General features: G+C 40.0%; 1 protein-coding gene across 1 annotated transcript; it reads left to right on the top strand.

Moving 5' to 3' along the window:
• Positions 1–2,961: 2,961 nt before the first annotated feature.
• On the top strand, positions 2,962–19,573 carry LOC140938163 (polycystin-1-like protein 2). Its single transcript, XM_073387685.1, has 15 exons — positions 2,962–3,025; positions 3,499–3,807; positions 5,473–5,922; positions 6,773–6,998; positions 7,568–8,171; positions 9,078–9,275; positions 9,622–9,747; positions 9,949–10,245; positions 11,534–11,773; positions 12,978–13,679; positions 14,025–14,261; positions 14,452–14,751; positions 15,295–16,311; positions 16,533–16,695; positions 17,918–19,573. The coding sequence occupies exons 1-15, from the start codon at positions 2,962–2,964 to the stop codon at positions 19,432–19,434; spliced, it is 6,450 nt and encodes a 2,149-aa protein (XP_073243786.1). The 3' UTR covers positions 19,435–19,573.
• The last annotated feature ends 241 nt before the right edge of the window (positions 19,574–19,814 follow it).

The raw sequence follows: 19,814 nt of genomic DNA, 5'->3' as shown, positions 1-19,814 counted from the left end.
GGAGAAAAAAAAACAACAAAACTTTTCAACTTTCCACCCACTGCGATAAAACCGAAATCAAGAGACTATAAAGGGGACAGAGAGGGCATCCCCCATATACACCCTATTCCATAGGTAATTCGTCTCGAGTTATTTTTAGAATCGGGATAAAGTTACCTCGCGCGAGGCGTGGATGTTTCGTGGAGGTTTCGCACGAACAAACGCCGTGCAAAACATGTCGGGCGAGAGGCAATGAAAGCGTAAAAAGATCGAGAGCATTCCTGAATATTGAAGCGAAATGAGTCGGCGCTCACCTGGGAAAAAGGAATCGCTGCACTCTTTGACAACCCGTGAAATCAGTTTAACTCGAAGTTGTCGTAACCTCAGTGCTTTAATAAAATGAGAAATCTCGCCGGTCTATTGAAACCGGTCGTTTGTACAATTTAGGGAATTTAAGATCCAACGACGCGGACGACAACTAGAACGTCAAAAAAACAATAGGTTTAATTAGCAAAACAACAACTTCGCACGTGCAACACACTTTTTTGTTCATTTCTTTCCCGTTTTTGCACGACTACGACGTGAAAATGCCTAATTTCGCGTTTTATGGAGGACGTAAATAAGCAACAACGAAATTTTATTTCTCTTTCTGAGCTTGAATATGGTCCCTTGAAATTCAGCTTTAGGAGGGTTCGCCTACAATTGACAAAGTAAGTGCATGGGTAGGAATAATCGCTATAAAGACTGAAAAAAATAAACATCAAACCAGAAATTGCTCTCTTCAAACTGTAAATTATAAATGATCCTGAGAGAATATTCAGTGTGTTAAGGATTTCCCTGCTCTACTGTTTGCTCTATACAAGAGAGGAAGGGCGATTCTTTTTTAATTTCGGTTTCGCTGACACAGCTTTTGCAGAAATCTCGCTGTAGTCGTTTTCGTCGACAAAAGGAATAGCAAAATCGCTCTCCGCGTCTTCCCCCATTTTGTTCTGCGTCATTTCGTGAAGGACGCGTGGCTCTCAGCGTGGGTCATCCACGCGGAACACATTTGCGCTATGTGATTGGCTGTTATCTAATCCCCCTTGAGATCTGTGGTGTTAAAAATAACTCGAGACGAATTACCTATGGAATAGGTTGTATACAGCTATTTCGAGAAAGGTTGTCGGAAAAAGTGCACGCGACAATCCCGAAAGGCATTGTGGGTGGTTTTAAGTTCACTGTTCTTTAAAGAAATTTGAAAGAATTAGTACGAAAGGCCATGGAAATGTGTTTTCGAGTGCTAAAGGAAAGCAACAAAAGTAGGTTCGACAGGTACAGTCGTCTGAAACAGTGTAGTGATCATATCCCATATAACCTTTCGGGATTGTCGCGTGCACATTTTTCTAACAACCTTTCTCGAAATAGCTGTATGGGGGATGCCCTCTCTGTCCCCTTTATAGTCTCTTGACCGAAATAGATTTTATCACCCAGGGACCTAGCCTACTTAGCAGGCGCTTGGAAGTAATTTGCCGGCCTGTACAAAGCTGACAAAGACGTTGTTTTATTTTTCTTTTCGTTCTTCGTTCTTTTCGAAGACATCAGCTACAACCAGTTGCAAAAATGTTGAGACACTCCCACCAAAAAACGACCTTTCTTGCTTCAAATCGCTGCTGGTCACAGGTCTCTGAGATATAATACTGACCTCCTTCCTCCCTGCCATTCAAAGTTGTTCCTCCAAGTTTTGAGTATGATCTTGTATTGCTAGCAACTTTGATAAGGGGTGGAGGGGGAATCACAAGCACAAGATCATGGACAGGCCATTTATGCCGAAATACGGTACAGTGTCTCAAGTACTTTTGCAACTGGTTGTAGCACGCGAGCGAAGCGAGCGTTCGAGAGCGAACGCGGAGCGCGAGAAAGAAAGGAAGATTTTTCCGGTGCCGGATTGAGTTATCCACCTTTTAAACAACTGAGACTAGTTAGACAACTTGGTCAATAGCTGCAGGTCGCTGGGGTAGTCAAAAGACTTCGCATTTCATTCATACACTAGACACTAATCAAAGCAACAATAAGCCGTTGATCGGGTGCTTGATTAATGTGTCCGCGAGATGCTTATTATTGAGTGTATTGCTTACGCGACCTGCTCACAATACGAGTCACCTATAACCAAGCGGTCACAGCGTTCAGGTTATATTCTAGCGTGGTTTGTAGTGTTTTCTTAACGTGCTGCTGTTTAAATATTTCGAGAATTGCCTTGAATTGTGTGTTCCCGCTGACTAGACTTTGACTTGGTTTGCCCGCCTGACGGCCCGACCGACCGACTTCGGAAGAGACATCCTGGGACGAGAATTTCCCGCCATTTCTACGCGGCCACAACGGCTTGCATCAACTTGCGCTGGCAACTGACAACCACGAAAGAGTAAAAGGACGCGAGATACCCGTCTTGTCATTTTGAAACCTTTTTAGTGTTGCTCTACACGACTCTCCAGCAAAAATACTTTCAACGAAACTCTCTGGTATTTGAAAATCGAACCGTAAGTACCATCAAAATTGGATAATAAGAAATTATGGTTCTTCAGAAAGAAGACTTTTAGGATCAGGCTTTCGTGCTCAATTCACGGAAATTTGATAAGTAAATGTTTAGAACCTACACTCCTTTACTACTTAAAATAAGCACATTCATTTACAATTTGACACGAATAAAGCCGCCAAGTTAGGCGTACATTCACTGAATGCCATTTTTAGCTCCTGCTGGCACCAGAGACACTGGGATAAATCACAACGATGAAAATAAGCATCAGGCGCAGGAAAGGCTTTTGTTTAAGCTTAAGACTTAAGTTTTTCCTGTTGTTGTTGTTGTTGTCATTTTTTTCACATCAATGAATGTTTGTGCTATCGATTACATGGTAGGCACACTTAAACAGTGAAACGTGACAACGCAATTTAAACTGACATCTTTTGCTGTTATATTTATTACAGAAAAAATTTCAGTCAAGCTATAAGATGAACAGAAAGCTGATTGCTGTGGTGTTTGTTGTAGTTTATAGTCCTATAATGGTGGACGCCGGTAGGTAATTATTTTGTCTTTAATTAATAGTATTGTATCTACGATGACGATTAGTAGTCATTAGTTGAGACTGCAAGAATAAGACATTTGAGAGAAACGAAGAGTTATCTTTATTTTGGCAGGAGTTACATCTGAGTTTTGCTAAAGCATTAGGGAAACTTTATTAAAGAATTCTAAATTTGAAATACTCTTTGAAAACACTTTTAAGTCCAACAACAACCACAACAACAAAATAATTATGCATACTCAGGATCGAGTGTGGATTTCTGTAAATAGAAATACTTAGAGGTACCCAAGATAACTGCTGTCTGTAAAGAGTAGAGAAACCACCTACACATAACCCATTCAATTGCAATACTTCTCATGAAAAAGCTCGCTGTTATTTCACTGAACATGCACAGATCTAAGTATGCACTATCACCTTTACCTACAAATTGATGTATTGTATTGCATTTATTTGATTTTTCTTTCAGGTAGGAGCATTCTACCACCTAATATCACCTTGGATGTGGTAGAGGGCACATCAATTACTGTCAAATGGACACCACATCCTGAAGATGAGGATTTTATGAGTGATTCTCGCAACTTTGTTGTAAGATACAAAAGGTATCCATCGAAAGCAGATAATTTTATAAAACTGCCCATACCTGGATGGAATACATGGTGGGCAACTCTTAGTAACTTAGGGGAGGGTACTCAGTATATTATCCAAGTGGCTGCCTCGCAGAATTTTAAATTTACTGGGGATTATTCCGAACCCCTCATTGTGACAACTGACCAAGGTGAGTACAAAGTTCTTACTTGTCAATTTATATATGATAGAAACCAATATTTAGTCTGTAACTTGATTCATCTGTGTACTTTTGGAAAGTATAAATATTCATAATAGGTTATATATGCTGTTACATAGAGTACACATTACTGTCTGCAGCTCCCTTAGAATTTCATAGTCTTATGTTATCCCTTAGTTAGGTTGATCAAAAGCTGGATTGTTCTATCCACCTGGCCCCAGTTGTTCAAAAGGTGGAGAGCGCTATCCAGCGGATAAATCACTATCCACTGGATAAATCTCCATCCACTGGATAGTGATTTATCCTGTGGATAGCGCTATCCAGGTTTTGAACAACTGGGGCTGAGGACTGACAGTGTGTCTGAGGGTGTTAGGAAAGTAATTTAATACGTAAAGTTAAATGTGTTTTATAAATTTAATATTTTAGGTCTGTAACTAAAATTTCAAGTTGTAGTTAAATACAACACGTATATAGACAATCAAACAGCAAGGAATTGTATTGGTTAGATTTTTCTCCTATAATTTTATGAAATTAGCCTGGGGTACACTTCATAATAACTGGGGATGAAAATCAAGACCTGGCCCCAAGGCCACTAAACCCTGGCCCTTCACAGCTTGTTATATTTACGGCAATAAAATTTGTTCACAGTAGCTGTCTTTTCACTAAGAAAGGTGCTGGAAAAGTTCATTCATGATTCCTTAGAAAGTATTATGCCAACAGTTAACCTGCAAACATACAGAGAGGATTTTCATATTACAAGTTCCAAGACAAGTTTTGAGGTCATTTCTATCTCAAATCCACCATGTACAATAATTTGTAGTGAGTAATATATAATAATTGTAGGTGCAATCTATGCTGAAATAATATTATATTGATAAATGGATTACAGTTTGAGGTATTGTAAAATTTCATTTTATTTACACATGCCATAAGAAGACCTCTTGTAGGTTATCTTTGCATGGGAAAATTCAATTTTTTATGGATAAACGCACATTTATACAGTGAGTCACCATGCATTTTTTGCAGTAGTAAGCAGAGTAACTTGAGTAGTAGGCAGTGAAGTCCTAAACAGAACTTGTAGGGTTAAATTTTATTTAGGCTGCAAATATTCATTGTGATTTCTACTGTGCTGTTGGGTATAGTAAAAAGATTTGACAATCCAGTAATAAACCCTTTAAGCTTGCAGTAACATGACCTGTCCAAAGCAGAAATTCTGAAATGCAACTAAAACAACTGATCTGGGCTGGAAAGAAAAGCACAAGACAATTTGCTACGGAGCCAATTTTGAGACATCATAACATTGCACTGTTAAGATATTTTTTTCATGTTTTTTTTTAATGTCTGGTATTGCTAGGGTTGTATTGCATAGTTTTGAATGGGATGGGTTACATGACACTGATCTGCAAAGACCTTTGGGAGCTGGAAAGTCTTAAATCAAATGCAGATCATGTCTTACCTGTAAGTAATGCTAGAGGTGCTTTCAGATGTTTTTGTCATGATTTCAACACTTCCTGATGCGATAACTGTCTTAGAAGCATCCTCACAGTGCGTTTAGTAGTATAGGTTAACCTTCACGTTTTAGTAACATTCACTCTATAATGCGAAGGGGAGAGACGATACAGTTTTGTTGCTGACATTCTCCACAATGTTTTTAAGTTTCAGTTTCCAACCCTCTATGTCCCAGCCCAAATGTGAGCCTCCCTCAATTACTGCTAGAGGACTCATCAGCTGTGAGTATACGACGAATAGACTCCCTCTTAATCGAGTCTGAAGTCATACTGGATTGTGAATTGTCCCAAAATACATTATTTACCTGGAGTATTTACACTAATCCAGAAATGGCACCAGTGCTGTCAAGAAATGGTTCTTCAGAGTTCCGCATTACACCTCGCATGTTACCTGTAGGTGATTATATGATTCGTCTTAATGTAAGCATGGTGGGAATTCAAGTGTCTGGGATTGCTGAAGGTTCCTTTCAAGTCACCAGCAGTCCTTTAGTTGCGCTTATTACTGGAGGAACCAAGGTGGTTAGAGGATTCAACCGAAGTTTGGTCTTTGATGCTTCCATGTCATATGACCCTGATGTAGAAGATCAACAGTCATCAGGTACAATAATATCTGTAATATCTGTTTAATGTCAACGCTGCCGCTGCTTTTAATGTAAACATCAGCAGTGAAAAGCTGTTGCCTTTTGTATTCATTACTGTTAACAATTTTAAATTCTTAATCTCATTTCCAGACCCCTAGTAAAAATTTCTGTATATAGTAGTCTCGTCATTATCTTTAACCGCCACTTAAGATCACTTTTTAAAATTTATTTAAAAATTTAAAAAAATTAAATGGTCGGTCCCTAAGGTCAAGAGGTTATGGAAATTTGACTGGGTTGTAGTGGTACAAAGTCCTGACTTCTCCTAGTGTGTGTGTGAAGGTAAAGTTTATCGTTCTCTATAATAAGAGATATTTTCTTGTTACACTCTTGTGATGACCCCTCTACTTTCTGTACTTCAAAAGAAGACGCTGTGTAACTCGCTTACCATTCCTAACTCGAAATCGTAAATCCAAAATCCAGCTCGGATCCTAACTCGGCAAACAGGCATCATTGGTGACAAAATTTTCGCAGGATTGATAGAAATAACCACGTTTCCTGTTGAATTTCAATATTTTCCGGCGGAGCATGCCACCGGACCCCCGGGACCGGACCCCACTAAATGTTCGCGTCTTCGGCCCTCGTTGAGCTCGTTCGTAGCCCCACTAAATCAAAATATGCTCCGTGGTCCCTTTTTAACGTCAGGTCCCACGTTGAACTGAGCTGTCAGCTTTTTATCACAGTTAGCTTGCTCTTACCGGTAGTTGTTTTGGCAAATTTTTCCATTGGTATTCTGGCTGGGTTTTAAAGTAAGTGGGCAACGCATGTAAAACATGTATTTCAATCAACAGTTTATTGTCTGTTTTCTAGGTCTCCTTTTTACTTGGTCGTGCACGAATATCTCCGGGTTGGAAGGATGTTACAGAACTGGTGGCAAAATAGAATCCAACGGATCTGTGTTAACACTAAACAGTGGCCTTTTGCTCGAAAATAGTTCGTATTTCGTAAATGTGAAGGTTATAAAGGATCAGAAGCAAGCTGAGTACACACAGGAAGTGTTTATTGCTCCAGGCGACCCACCAGAAATACAAATAAGGTGTTCATCTTTAAAAAGTTATTTCTATGTAAAGAAATGACGTACAGTAGAATCCCGGTAACTTGAACTCTGAAGGGAAATGAAAAAAAGTTCGAGTTAGCGGGGTAAATTTCAGTCAAATTTAAGGGAAACGAAAGTTAGTTCGAGTTAGTGGGGAATTCGAGTAATCCGAGTCATTCCAGGTTTAGTTATCGAGGTTCTACTGTATCTAGTTTACAAAGCAAACTACATTCACTTCGAAAGTATTTTGTCAGACATAAAGGGGACTGCTGAACTTCTAGACGCGAGTATTTATTTTTAGTGCGTAAAGGTGAAAGCAATGTTGGGATAAAGGATAAGTAATAATAACACCTTATGATAGCTTTTATTCCGATAAATAAAATAATTTACTTAATTGATTCACTTTTGGATTCAGAGTCAGGCCTGACTTTAACAACACAAAAAAGGACGTGCTTAAGAGACATTTGCAATTCATTTTAGCCGATGTTTTGCAACAGACTTACGAACTGATCGGAATTGATAGTTTTTATGTCAAATTACTTAATAGTTGTTTATCTTAAATGTTATAGATGTGTGGATAATTGTAACGGACAATTGAATCCATCGGGCAGAATAGCTCTACAAGGAATTTGCACCGGGTTTTTGTGTGAAGGATCTCTTACCTACCAATGGCTACTTTTGAAAGCTACCAACATCAGCCACTCAAACGAGACCCAGTGGGTGAAAATTACAGAGATACAACAGCTCCTAAGTACACAACTGTATTCAAGAACGCTGGTCACTTACCCAAGAGTCTTGGAGGCAGATGAAACATATAAGTTTGTGTTGACCGCAAAGAGACCTGGGGGTTATCCAGGATATTCTGAGTACCAAGTGATCACCAACAGCCCTCCTACTGGAGGATACTGTCAAGTTACTCCGCAATCAGGCATCACTTTAGTCACAGAATTCTCCTTTTCTTGTGTTAACTGGCAGGATGAAGATCCTCCTATGCAGTATGAATTTATTTACTTTGCAAATAGCGATCTTTTGAATGTAGTTTACAAGGGCTCACAGCCCAGCCAACGCACAAAGCTTCCACTTGGGGAGAGAGAGAAAAACTTTACTATCGACTTTCGTGTGAGGGTGTCGGACGTGTTTGGAGCATTCACTGAAGTTAGGACACCTGTTCAAGTGAGTACATGAGCAATAAAACCTTTAATTACCGATTTTTAAGGATTAGGAAATTGGCAGGAAAGTTAAGAGAGGTCGTACAATTAAAATAAGGTATAGAAGGCAAAGAGAGAGAGTTTTTCCGGTATTAGCTGCATTTAATGGAAGTAAAGTTTGAAAAGTAACTTCTTCATATTCTTTATAACGTTTATTAACACTTCCGTTGTTTTTTGCAAAACTCGTCGTCGTTATGTTGATTGTTAGTTAGAGAGGTTTTCCGATATACGTATTTCTAGTCTAGTTAGCGTCGTTATGTTATAAACTGTTAGTTTTAAGAAAAAAGGATTTGATGTGAGGTGGTATGATTTATTTCAGCCTCTGTGATTATGATGGTTAACAAGATACCTTAATATGATTCATCTATTCGTCTACTGTTGTGCATATTTTCTCTTATTTATTCCCAGAGAAGTCTTAGCGTTTTTTCCCTAATGTTTTTCGTAGTTGCTTTCACCTGAAGCAGGGAATGAAGTTTGCCATCAAGCCTAGCAGATAAATTACCTCTTTTTTAGACTAGTCTTCCAGGTGATCGTACGACTGGCTCAGGCCCCAATTGTTCAGAGGGTGGATAACGCTGTCAACTGGATAAATCTCTATCCAGTGGATAACGCAACTGGTTTCTCTCGCCTGATACTTGTCCACTGGCTAGTGAATTATCCGGTGGATGGCGCTATCCAACGTTTAAAAAACCCAGGGGCCTGGTGTTAATGACAGCTGGCGTTTTGACGTGCTGAGCTAAACTCATTTTCATATACAGATTATTATCTGCAAAGACGACCACGATCTGATGACCCAGAAAATAACCATCCGTTTCAGTGTGTCGACTTTACCATCGAACTGTGACTGTTGTCGGCTTCAATTTTATGATAGGTTGTGGAGCCCACCGACGGGGAAGAAAATCTCGTGGACATTGCTGCAAATCTGACAACCGGAGAAAACAATGAATTAACGAAATTAATCCAGTCCGGTGACCTGTCACGTGCCTTCCAATTGGCCACAGCGGCCCTTGTAGCCGTCGATGATAACACCCAAACAGTGTCGCAAGACTTAACGGCAAAAAGGATTGCGGTAATTTTCATATAATGACTTCAACAGAATTCAGTTTTCCTTCTTCAGCTATATTGGTGCTGGTATCTTTTCAAGAAATAGCGTTGCTTTAGTTTAAACCCAGAGTGCCATAAATATGATTTTTCATTCTTCAACCAAATATCAGTAGACCTTTCCGCATTAAACTTCAAGTGAGCCCGCACAATGGGACCGAGGTTTGGGGTGACAATTCCCGATCCATACACACGTTCACTGAATTTTTTTATCATAAGCCCGGAGTTGGTGTACGTACATGCTGGAATGCTTGAACGGTCTGTTTTATAAAAAATCTGGTATTTCTAATCTTTTCTACATGCTGTTTGAATAGATGAAGTCAAGTATTTTGCAACAGATGTCGGCTGTCAAAGCAGAAACTGTGCTAAGAGTCCAACAGGTATCAAACGTGATTGCTGAGGCCAGTTCGGTTATCAGCGAAGTCACAGTTGAGGCACAAGTAAGTGATTAATTAAAATAACTTTATTATCGGACATGGTCATAATCATTCTGTCTTGTCATAATAGAATAACAACGTAAACGTCTCTTCAAACCAGACTCCTCGTCTTACGGAACATAGATTATTTCAACTCTGTCAATAAAAAGTTGCTACCAAACCTTAATTAGTCCTTGACACTTTTTTATCACCACGTCTTTTGAGAAAACCGCTACGGATGCCCTTGTAACAATGACGTCAGTACTAAAGGCGGAATCATTGGCCGGGGAGAACTACGAAACGATTTTGGAAGGCGCACGTAGTCTGGTGACTGGTCTCGGAAGTATGCTCAGAGTGACTTCTTTTGGGGCAAAAGCATACGATTCACAATACCCTCACCAGGATTCTTCCAACTATCGACGGCGGAGGAGTACTAGAAACGGAACGTCACTTGCGTCAGATATCTTCGTGAGAAGGCAAAAGAGGAGCACGATAAACGAAACCTTTGATGAGAAACTGCAGGTAATATAATGTTACGAGTTTAGGGTGTGGGAAAATGCATAGGTTGCATGTTACCACTGAAGGCGGCAGGACATGATAAGTGAAGCAAAAGGGAAGGTGCCCCTTTTTCCGTTATGATCGCATTTCTTCAAGACGAAATGCAACTCCTTACTACGGGAAAACCCGGCTGGTTTGCTGCCACGCTTGAATTATCCATCTCTGGCATTTCATCGGGTTAATTATTATCAGGCTGTTAGCTGGGGAACAAGGGTGGTGCAGTGCTAAGAGCACTTGCCTTCCACCAATGTGACACCACAGGGAGCCCACACAATCTGTTTGTGTAGCCGATTGTTATTTTATAGTAAATGTACTGGATTTACCGTTTGCTTCCCCTATAGCGATATATCGCTAACTATGTATATAAATCAATGATAAATAAACGTTGAATTACCTTACCTGTGGTATATAGTCGTCGTTTTACCTCAAAAGCGGATTTTTGAGCGATTTTGAAGGAGTTTGATTTCGCCGTTGACTTTTCCTTGTAATTAATTCCTTCTATTATAAGGAACAGTCAACGGCGAATTCAAACTCCTTCAAAATCGCTCAAAAAACCGCTTTTGAGGTAAAAGGACGACTATATACCACAGGTAAGGTAATTCAAGCCGTTTTTAGTGTCGTCACCTTACGCTCCGGAGCGTTGCGTGACGACACTAAAAACGGCTGTGTAGCAGACTAAATAACAATCGGCTACACACAGATTGTGCGGGCTCCCTGTGGTGACACGGAGTCAAGTGCCGGCGTCAACGCGACAAGTGGGTTGAGTTTCCTGTTAGTTCTCTCCTTTGCTCCGAAAGGTTTTTCTCCGATTACTTCAGTTTTCCCGTCTCTTTAAAAACCAACATTTCCAAATTCCAATTCGACCAGTAATCAGGTAGACGGAGGACCACTAAGTGGATGTGCTACCTCTATATCGTTATTTATTTGATTTAGGCAATAGTTATTCAATTGATGGTCCCTGCTTCTAGACAGCCTGGGCAAACATAATCTTAAAGGCCTTCCAGGAGGAGTTAAAGTTTGTCAACTGAATTTACTCGTAAATTTTGCTGTATAAACAGTCACACGATACACTGATAAGTTATGGCCATTTTTAAAATCACTCTTATGATCCATTAGGTGTGCGTCCAGCATACTCTTTCAGTCAGGAAATTGAACATGTTGTTTACTCGCCCAGTAATGTTTCTTCTCCACCAATGAAAACGGTATTTCCCTCTTAAAAGAGTATCTTGATAAGACTTTACGCCTTTTTAAGTCAAAAAGACGTACAGAAGGTATCCTTGATTCTTTGGATGATGTCGGAAGTACGATCTTATCCCGAACACTGGTCGGAGAGGAGCCAAAAGAACTTTCAGCCAAGTCCGTGACTATGCTCGTTGCCCGTATGGAGCCAGATGCATTGGCTGATTCTGTACTTGCAAGCAAAGGAAACAGTTTTACTCTTCCACCATCTACTGAACTGTTTCGGAACAGTACACAATTTGTGGATAGTCAGGTATGATAATCGAGAACAGCTGAAATACCTGCAATATATGGTGTAGGCGCGATTGATGATTTGAATGCATTCATTTTGTTACTTTTAGCCATGATTAACACACCTGAAGGTGTAAAGTAGTTATTTGAATTGAATAATTGACTGGTTTCTGATACTACAGGCCCCGACTGGGATAAGAACGTGAGCTAAGTAAGAGTACGGTCACAAAACGTACGTTTTGATTGGATAAGGATAATTCTTCAGAGTGAACACTTCGTCCCTTTAAAAAGTGTTGTCGTCAAAACGTATCATTTTAAAGCGTTAATACTGTTTGAACGTCAGTAATGCCTGTCTTGCTATAAACAATTATTCTTGTTTCAACTAACTCATTTAATCGCTTTGCTGTGTGAATGATCCTTAAGTCATTCATGTGGTCCATTTAGTTGATATTCCACTTACCAGGCACAGTGTCCGATTGGTGCAGGCTCTAGTGTCAAAATGTGTTCGACTGCGTAAATCATAGGCGTCTTTAAGTAGATGATCGACATTAATTCAGTAATCGTCTCCACAAATTCATTTTGCTCCAGGAAACATAGAAACAAAGACAACCACTTTTCTCTCGCGATCGATGGGATACCAGATTTTGCGTATTTGAGCTTAAATTCTTCATCAGACGCAATTCGGTCAATGATAATTAGATTATAAGGATAAGATTGACCTTTATTGGGTCCATACAACCATTTTTTATCTTACTGATATTTTGATAGAACTCCCTTTCTCAGATCAGTTGTATTATTCTTATAATCATAACCATTACAAAATTGTCAAATCTGATTGGCTCTCAACTGCCCTGATTTCAGCCTTAATTGGACAGTTTAATAGGACAGTACGCGTCATGCCTAAGTAATTGGACAGTACGCGCCATCACGCGCGCGCTTAAATGGCTTTGTTTTTTCACTGCTAGCAGAACAAAATTTCGAATTTCTTGTGTTTTGGTTTAAAAAATAGCCTATTGTATCACAAATTTTGTTAAAGTTATGATTAATTGGTAACAGAACTTCGTGTCGTCCAATTCAGTCTGTAATCATACTCCTGATTAAACAAATCGGACTCCCGCTACGCGGTCGTCCGATTTTGTTAATCACTCGTATGATTACAGACCGAATTGCACTCCACTCAGTCCTGTTACCATTACAAAGCGTCTGCCCTTTTATGCTTTAAACAGGTGATAACAACGGATTATGTGCCTTTCTCTTGGGACGCCTCTGCTTTGCGAGTCACTACTACAGTATCAAGCCTTGAGCTGAAGAATAGTACCGGGCACACCTTCAATATAACAGACCTTAAGACTCCGATACTGATCAGCCTCTTTAATGATCAGAATTTTACTAATAACTCTCAGCCTCATTTTGTTGGATCCAATAAGACTGTCTACCACAGGATTAATGTAACTACAGAAGGAGTAGCTCTCTTACTCAAGATACAACCAGAAAGTAGCGCTAGCGAGTTCTTAGTACATGGGAAATACAATCTAAGATCGGCCCCAGTCAACAGTGATTTCAACAAGACAATACCCGACTTTTCGTCGTGCGTTTACGACCATGTATTAGATAGTTATGTCAATTGCTCTCGTGATCCATACATGGTTGTGGTGGACAGTGCGCATGTCAACCAGACAGGATACTACTTCATTGGAATAACATTCAAGTCTAGAACGTCCGGTACCACGAGAGTCAGACGATGTGTAGGCGGCCAAGGGCGGTTCAAGCGATCGTGCGTTCAATACAAGGAGCCTTCTACTACAAGTGCTGCTTTTCACATACCTCAGTACCTCCCAGGGGACGAAAACTATACTATGCTGGTCATACCGGCTGCTTGTCTGTACTGGAGCACGGAGCTGTCCAAGTGGACAACAGAAGGGTGTAACGTAAGCAAACCTAAAACTACCTCTTCTACTAAGAAAATCCTATAAAGTGGATCAACAGTTTGGGTAGACATTTAACGCAGATAAACTTTGTTCATATTTGACACAGAGAAAGAAAATTTAAAGAACGTCAACAGAACATCGAATTTAAGCATTTTGAGGACTTTTTTCAAAATGTGGGACAATTTCATTTTATTAAAGACGAACACGGCCATTCAATGATCACAATTCAATTTATAACTGTTCTACAAATTCTCTAATTCAAATCATTCATTGAAAAATATTTCATTTTCAAAAACACCAAGTTTTCTGGTGAGGTTAACGCATTTGCTTTTACTCAATCTACAGGTAGCTGAAACATCAGGCGAAGACTCTATCCACTGTTCTTGTAATCACTTGAGCGCTTTCGGAGGTCAGTTGTTTGTGGCACCAAATCCCATTGATTTTGACAAGGTAGTGACGGAATTCTCTCGTCTTCACGAGACTGGGAATGTAGCTGTGATTGCTGCCATAGGCTGTGTTTTTGGAGTGTATTTGGTTCTTCTGACGTGGGCTCGGAAGTATGATAAGCTTGACCACCTCAAGGTAAACGAAAATTTCGTTCTTGCAGCAACAGAAAAGCGAAGACACTCGCACTCGCTTGTGAACGTTTTAATTCTATAAAAAACTCTAGCCTTCTAGTAGAAAGTTTACCCCGTTTCTCTTACCATTTTTAGCAAGTAGAAAAGAAAGGAACATTCTTTTAGTCATACTTTTATCTCCGCTCTTCCTGTAGCTTGGCAAAAGGTCGCTCCTAGGAGTTCGTTCACCTTGGGCCCACTTCTACGAGGTTGAAATATCCACCGGTTTTTGGCGCAACTCGGGAACCACTGCTAAAGTGTTTGTGATGTTGGAGGGTGAACAGGGAACAAGCCGTCCATACCAGTTGAAACTAGACTCTTGCATACCATTCGCACGAGGTAGTGTTTTATCCTTCACTCTTTCAGTCCCTGTGGACATTGGCCCCATACGGCGGGTGCGGGTATGGCATGACAATTCTGGCTCCAGTCCTTCATGGTTTCTCAACTACATAAAGGTCAGGTCTTCAAATAATTTGTTCTTTTAACCCAAATCAAGCTTTAATTGAAACGTGACGTCAATCTAAATACGGCCTTCAGGGCTGTCACTGAGTTCCGGGGCCGGGGCCGGGAATTTCCCTTCGCTTTTTTCATGGAAAATGAAGAGAAAATAGATCAAAGGAACTTGTGAGCTGTTCGATTTCCCTCCTACTAATTGCATATACCCTACAACTAGGAATAGTTTTTCTTGCTTATAAACTAACGTAAGCAAAGGTGAATTCGTGGTGGACAAAATGCTTCGTAAACCGAATGACTCTCTTTGTAATACTACATGTCATAATAGGCAAAACAAATGCCAAAAGTTGCTTTTTGCAAGCTGGCATAAATAACGGTCGTTACCTACGGATGCACAACCCAAAAAGCAGCATTTTCTAAAGGGGTGCGTCTGTTTTCAAAGGGCGGTGTTTATCGTTGTTTTCCGGCTCTTACCAGCGTCCATTCATTGAGATTCCCCTTCGGATTAAGTTCTCTTTGTATAATATGTCATTCTTTATTTTTAGGTTTTTGATGTAACTGCTCGGACACTAATGATTTTCACATGTTACTTGTGGCTCGCTGTGGACAAAGGTGATGGACTTGTCGATCGCACCCTCACATCGTCGACAAATGAGAAAGGAGTTGACTTTACGGTTTACGTCCAGAATAAGATTGCTGAAGAATTCAGCGATGAGCATTTGTGGTTTTCTGTTGCCACCAGATCTCCGAGCCACAGATTTACACGTGTTGAACGCTTGTCGTGCTGTTTGTCTCTTCTGTTATGTGAGATGCTGGTGAGTGCTATGTTTTACCAGCTTGATACGAATATGAGCAACACACAAGGCACGATTCGTTTGGGTCGTTTCGTGCTTGATCTTCGTGAGTTTATTATTGCAGTACAGAGCCTTTTTATTGTGTTGCCATTTAATCTCTTGATCGTGATGATCTTCACTCACGCAAAATCAACGAAAGAAGAAGGATTTGCCAAAAACCTTGACAATCAGAAACGCAAATTTTCTTTACCACACTGGTGTGTCTACGTCGCATGGCTGATGTGCTTTCTAGCAGCCGTTGGTCCTGCCACCTTACTCGTCTTCTACAGTATGCAGTGGGGCAAGGATACGAGCGAACAGTGGTTAATTTCAATTGTGATTTCACTTTTCATAGAAATCTTTGTATCCGAACCACTTAGAATCATTGTCGTCGCATTTTTGCTGTCACACATTTTTGAAATCCTTGTTCAGAGCTCTTATCAGACGCCCTGCTATGATGATCCTGTCCTTGATGTTGATGATATTCTTTTAACTGAAGAAGGTCAAGGGGAGGAGGATCTTGAAATACCGAAGCCACCAAACAAGAAAAAGCTACAACGTTCTCTGAAAAACCGATTAAGGGAGCTTCACATGTACAAGGCTTTGAGAAAAATAGTGTCTTACATCCTCTATTTGACTATCCTTGTCGTGGTGTGTTATGGCGGACGAAGTGAACATGGCTTCTGGATGACAGCCTCTGTTAGTGAAGTGTTTGGAAACCTAAACAAGGTAAGACTGAAGGAAATTTCTGAGTTATTAACAATTTACATTTTCTGTGAGTGTAGTTCTGAACAAACCTACACTCAACAACCTGTGCGGAAGTTATCATCATTTGTATTACAGTTAAATAATGGTGTACTATGGCATTATGTCCACTTCAATGAATGAAGAGAATTCGTCATTGTTGTGACGTTTCTAACCCATATGCTTACTGTGCGCCACTGTTTTAGATTTCATCTCACGTGAGCACGTGGCACTGGGTACAAGAAGTCCTGGTACCTGGTCTGTTTCAGGATGGAAAACAACAACAAAACGCCTCTGGCCCTTATGTTGGTGATGGAGAAGCAATTCTTGTCGGGATGCCTCGTCTTAGGCAGCTCAGAGTGAAAAAAGGTTTTCGTCTTAATTTGTTATTGAATCTTAACGATGAGAGTTAAGTTGCAATCGATAGTATCCCGGTGGTTGGACGCAAGACAATCATACCAGACGTAGTTAGTCGATAGAAATCGATATCGATCGATTTAATCCGCTGATCGATATCGCAAATCGATAGAAATCGAAGTAACAGAAAAGATAATTTAGCGATTATAATTGATTAACAAAAATCGATATCAACAGGTAGTAGTCGATAGTAATCGATAACAACCAATAATCTTGAAGTGAATATTCTGAAGATGACGATGCTATTTGGCAAGCAACACCAATGAAACCGGCTTAAGCGTAACGCATTTTATTTTTGACTTCAGAAACTACCCCAGGCGCAGTCTTCGTCACGTTCCATTTTTTGTTTCTTTCGTTTGCTAGTTTGTTTTAATAGGCATTTACGTGTCCATTCAATCATGCGCCATCGACTGCATCTTGCATTTCTTTGTTTTGCATTCCTTGCCATCTCGCGGACACTGGAATCCAATTGAATGGCATGCTCCATGCTTATGGAGTTGCTACAGCGAAATAGAGTTGTTTCCTGCCACTTTCGCAGCAATTTGTTTCCTCATTATAAACTGCGCTTAAGCTAAAAAATCAAAACAAAGAGCAATTTGTTCCTGTTAGTGCATAATATCACAACTGAATGACTCGATAACACCGTACGGACAACGTCGTGTTAATGTTGAACCTCTACCGAATGACTTAAGTCTTTCTTCATAATAATCGATAGTAATCAGTAATAATCGATAAATCAATCATTATCGATTGATATCGGAAATCGATATTGATCGAAGTCACAACTTTTTCTTTATTGATTTCTATCGATTGATATCGGAAATCGATATTCATCGATTATTGATACCGATCACTATCGATTATTATATTATTATCGATTATCGGTTTATCGATTAACTACGTCTGGAATCATAACACACAACTATTCAGTTGAAATTTAAACTTGAATTTGTAGTGAAACCATTTTCAGATTAGGGTAGATATCACCAGTCTCATACCTCGTCAAAATATGCTTTCGTATCGCTAAATCTATTTATCCGTCGAAACCACCTTGTGACAGCAGACAATTGTAAAATCCCTTTCTCTGGGGAGAGTAGTTTTTGTCAGTTTTCTTTGGTATTCTTGAAAGCTTGTAGTTGGGAATCAAAATCACGTCCTCTCTTTTTCTTTTCAGATTCGTGCGAAGTTCCTTTTCAAACACGGAATTTGTTCAACTCGTGCGTGAGCTCCTATTCGTCCAAAAACGAGGACGAAACCCAAAACTACTTACCAAGATGGCGACTTTTATCATCAACTGAAAAGGTGTTATTACGCGATCTCGATCAGCTCTGCCCTACTGCATGGCGGTATGCCTCAGCAAAGCAAACCTGTAGTCTTCATTTTTGGGGGCACCTTTATCCTTTCTGCATTTATGGTCGTGGAGGCTACCTGGCAGAACTCGGTTACGACAATAACACTGCATCGAAAGTCATCTCTGAACTTAGCGAGTTAAACTGGATTAACAGATTTACAAGTGTGTTGTTTGTGGAGTTCACAGTGTTTAACCCAGGGGTTAGCCTCTTTAGTACGTTAACGATCGCTATTGAGTTCTCACCGAGTGGGTACGTGGTTTCCAATCAAGTCATTCGCACTATGCATGTTTATGACCTTGGTGGGGGGTACAGCACTGTTACTATCCTCTGTCAAGTGTTACTAGTGTTTTTCATCATTTACTTTATCGTCACTGAAGTAAGGCAGATGATACTAGGTGTTCGCCAATACTTCAAACAATTCCTTAACTTAGTGGAGTTAACGCAAACAGTTACAGTCATCGCTTTTGTTGTAACTCACGTCTTGAAAGAAACAGAACTCTTCGAGAACACAGCCAAGCTCCAGGAGAACGTTTTCCAGTTCATCAGCTTTGATAAAAGCGTTCTGTTAGACACTTTAGAGTCGATTTTAGTCTCGTTGCTGATGTTTTTCAACACACTAAAGCTGCTGTATTTGCTGAAGTTTAATAGTCACGTGAATCACTTGTTTAGTGTCATGAAAAGATCTGCTTTTGAACTTCTACACTGCTCGTTGGGACTTCTAGTGTTCATGTTGACATTTATTCACACAGGATATCTTTCATTTGGAAAAGATATTGAAGCTTATTCGTCTCCTTTAACAGTTTTACAAACTCTACTTGTAGAGGGCGTTATCGGTGGAGGGACCAACTATTTTCAAGACTGCTGTATCCTTGGGCGTGTTTATATGTTAGCCTTCAAGCTAGGCCTTAACTTTATTTGCGTCAATTTTTTCATTGCCATTCTTGATGATAACTATCAAATTGTTAAAGATCTTTCCAAGAGGAAATTCAATCTTGGGCTGTTTATGATAAAAAAGATGAAGGAAATGTTGGGCTGCGTTGGAGCCGAGACGGAGGCAACTATACAGCCAGACACTCCCGTGGAAAGAAAGAACAAAGAGCTTAAAACGGAGGAGAATGAAGTCCTTGACTTCAACGAGTCGATATTAACGCCTGATGTACATTTGGAAGAAAGATTGAAGCAGATCAATCAAAGCTTGAATGAGATTTATGCCGACGAGTTTGGTGAGGACAGCGACATACTTCGCTTGTGGCTCGACATTCGCCCACAACAGTTTAAAGACTCAGAAGCTACAGACGAACTTGAACAAGAGCAAAATTATCAGTGTGTTCTCGCGTGATAGTTTCCAGAAACTATGAGATGGTCGGGTGGTTTTTAACATCCCTTGTTACAAAGTTTTAATTTTATACTTGTTGTAATGTAGCCACCCTTACCGCTCTATGAACTTTTCGTTTTCAGTAAACTGTCTTTAAAACGTACCTATGACTTTTTTAGTGCTTTCGTTTTTTTTTGTCGTATCCACTTTTCGACCTTTTATGGAAAGGCAGTATCAGCGTAAGGACGGTGACTTAGGGTCACTCTTCGTGGCTAGTGTAAGTATTGCTCGTAGCATTTTCGTCCAACTTACGAATATTGTATCCAGTAATTACTGATAGATTCTTTTTTTTCTTACTTGCCCCTTCTATACCTCACCAATTCAGTTCAATTTCCTTCCTCAAT

This window comes from Porites lutea, chromosome 5 (genome assembly GCF_958299795.1).
Source record: "Porites lutea chromosome 5, jaPorLute2.1, whole genome shotgun sequence".
Classification (NCBI taxonomy): domain Eukaryota; kingdom Metazoa; phylum Cnidaria; class Anthozoa; order Scleractinia; family Poritidae; genus Porites; species Porites lutea.
Note: the sequence above shows the minus strand (reverse complement) of the source record. Positions and strands in the feature narration are given on the sequence as shown.

What these genes read in the sequence shown, in the direction of transcription:
- LOC140938163 (XM_073387685.1), top strand. Translation starts at nt 2,962, where the DNA reads ATGAACAGAAAGCTGATTGCTGTGGTGTTTGTTGTAGTTTATAGTCCT. An exon ending in TCCTATAATGGTGGACGCCG is followed by an intron (nt 3,026 to 3,498) that starts GTAGGTAATTAT and finishes TTTTTCTTTCAG; the next exon opens with GTAGGAGCATTCTACCACCT. An exon ending in CACAATTTGTGGATAGTCAG is followed by an intron (nt 11,774 to 12,977) that starts GTATGATAATCG and finishes TGCTTTAAACAG; the next exon opens with GTGATAACAACGGATTATGT.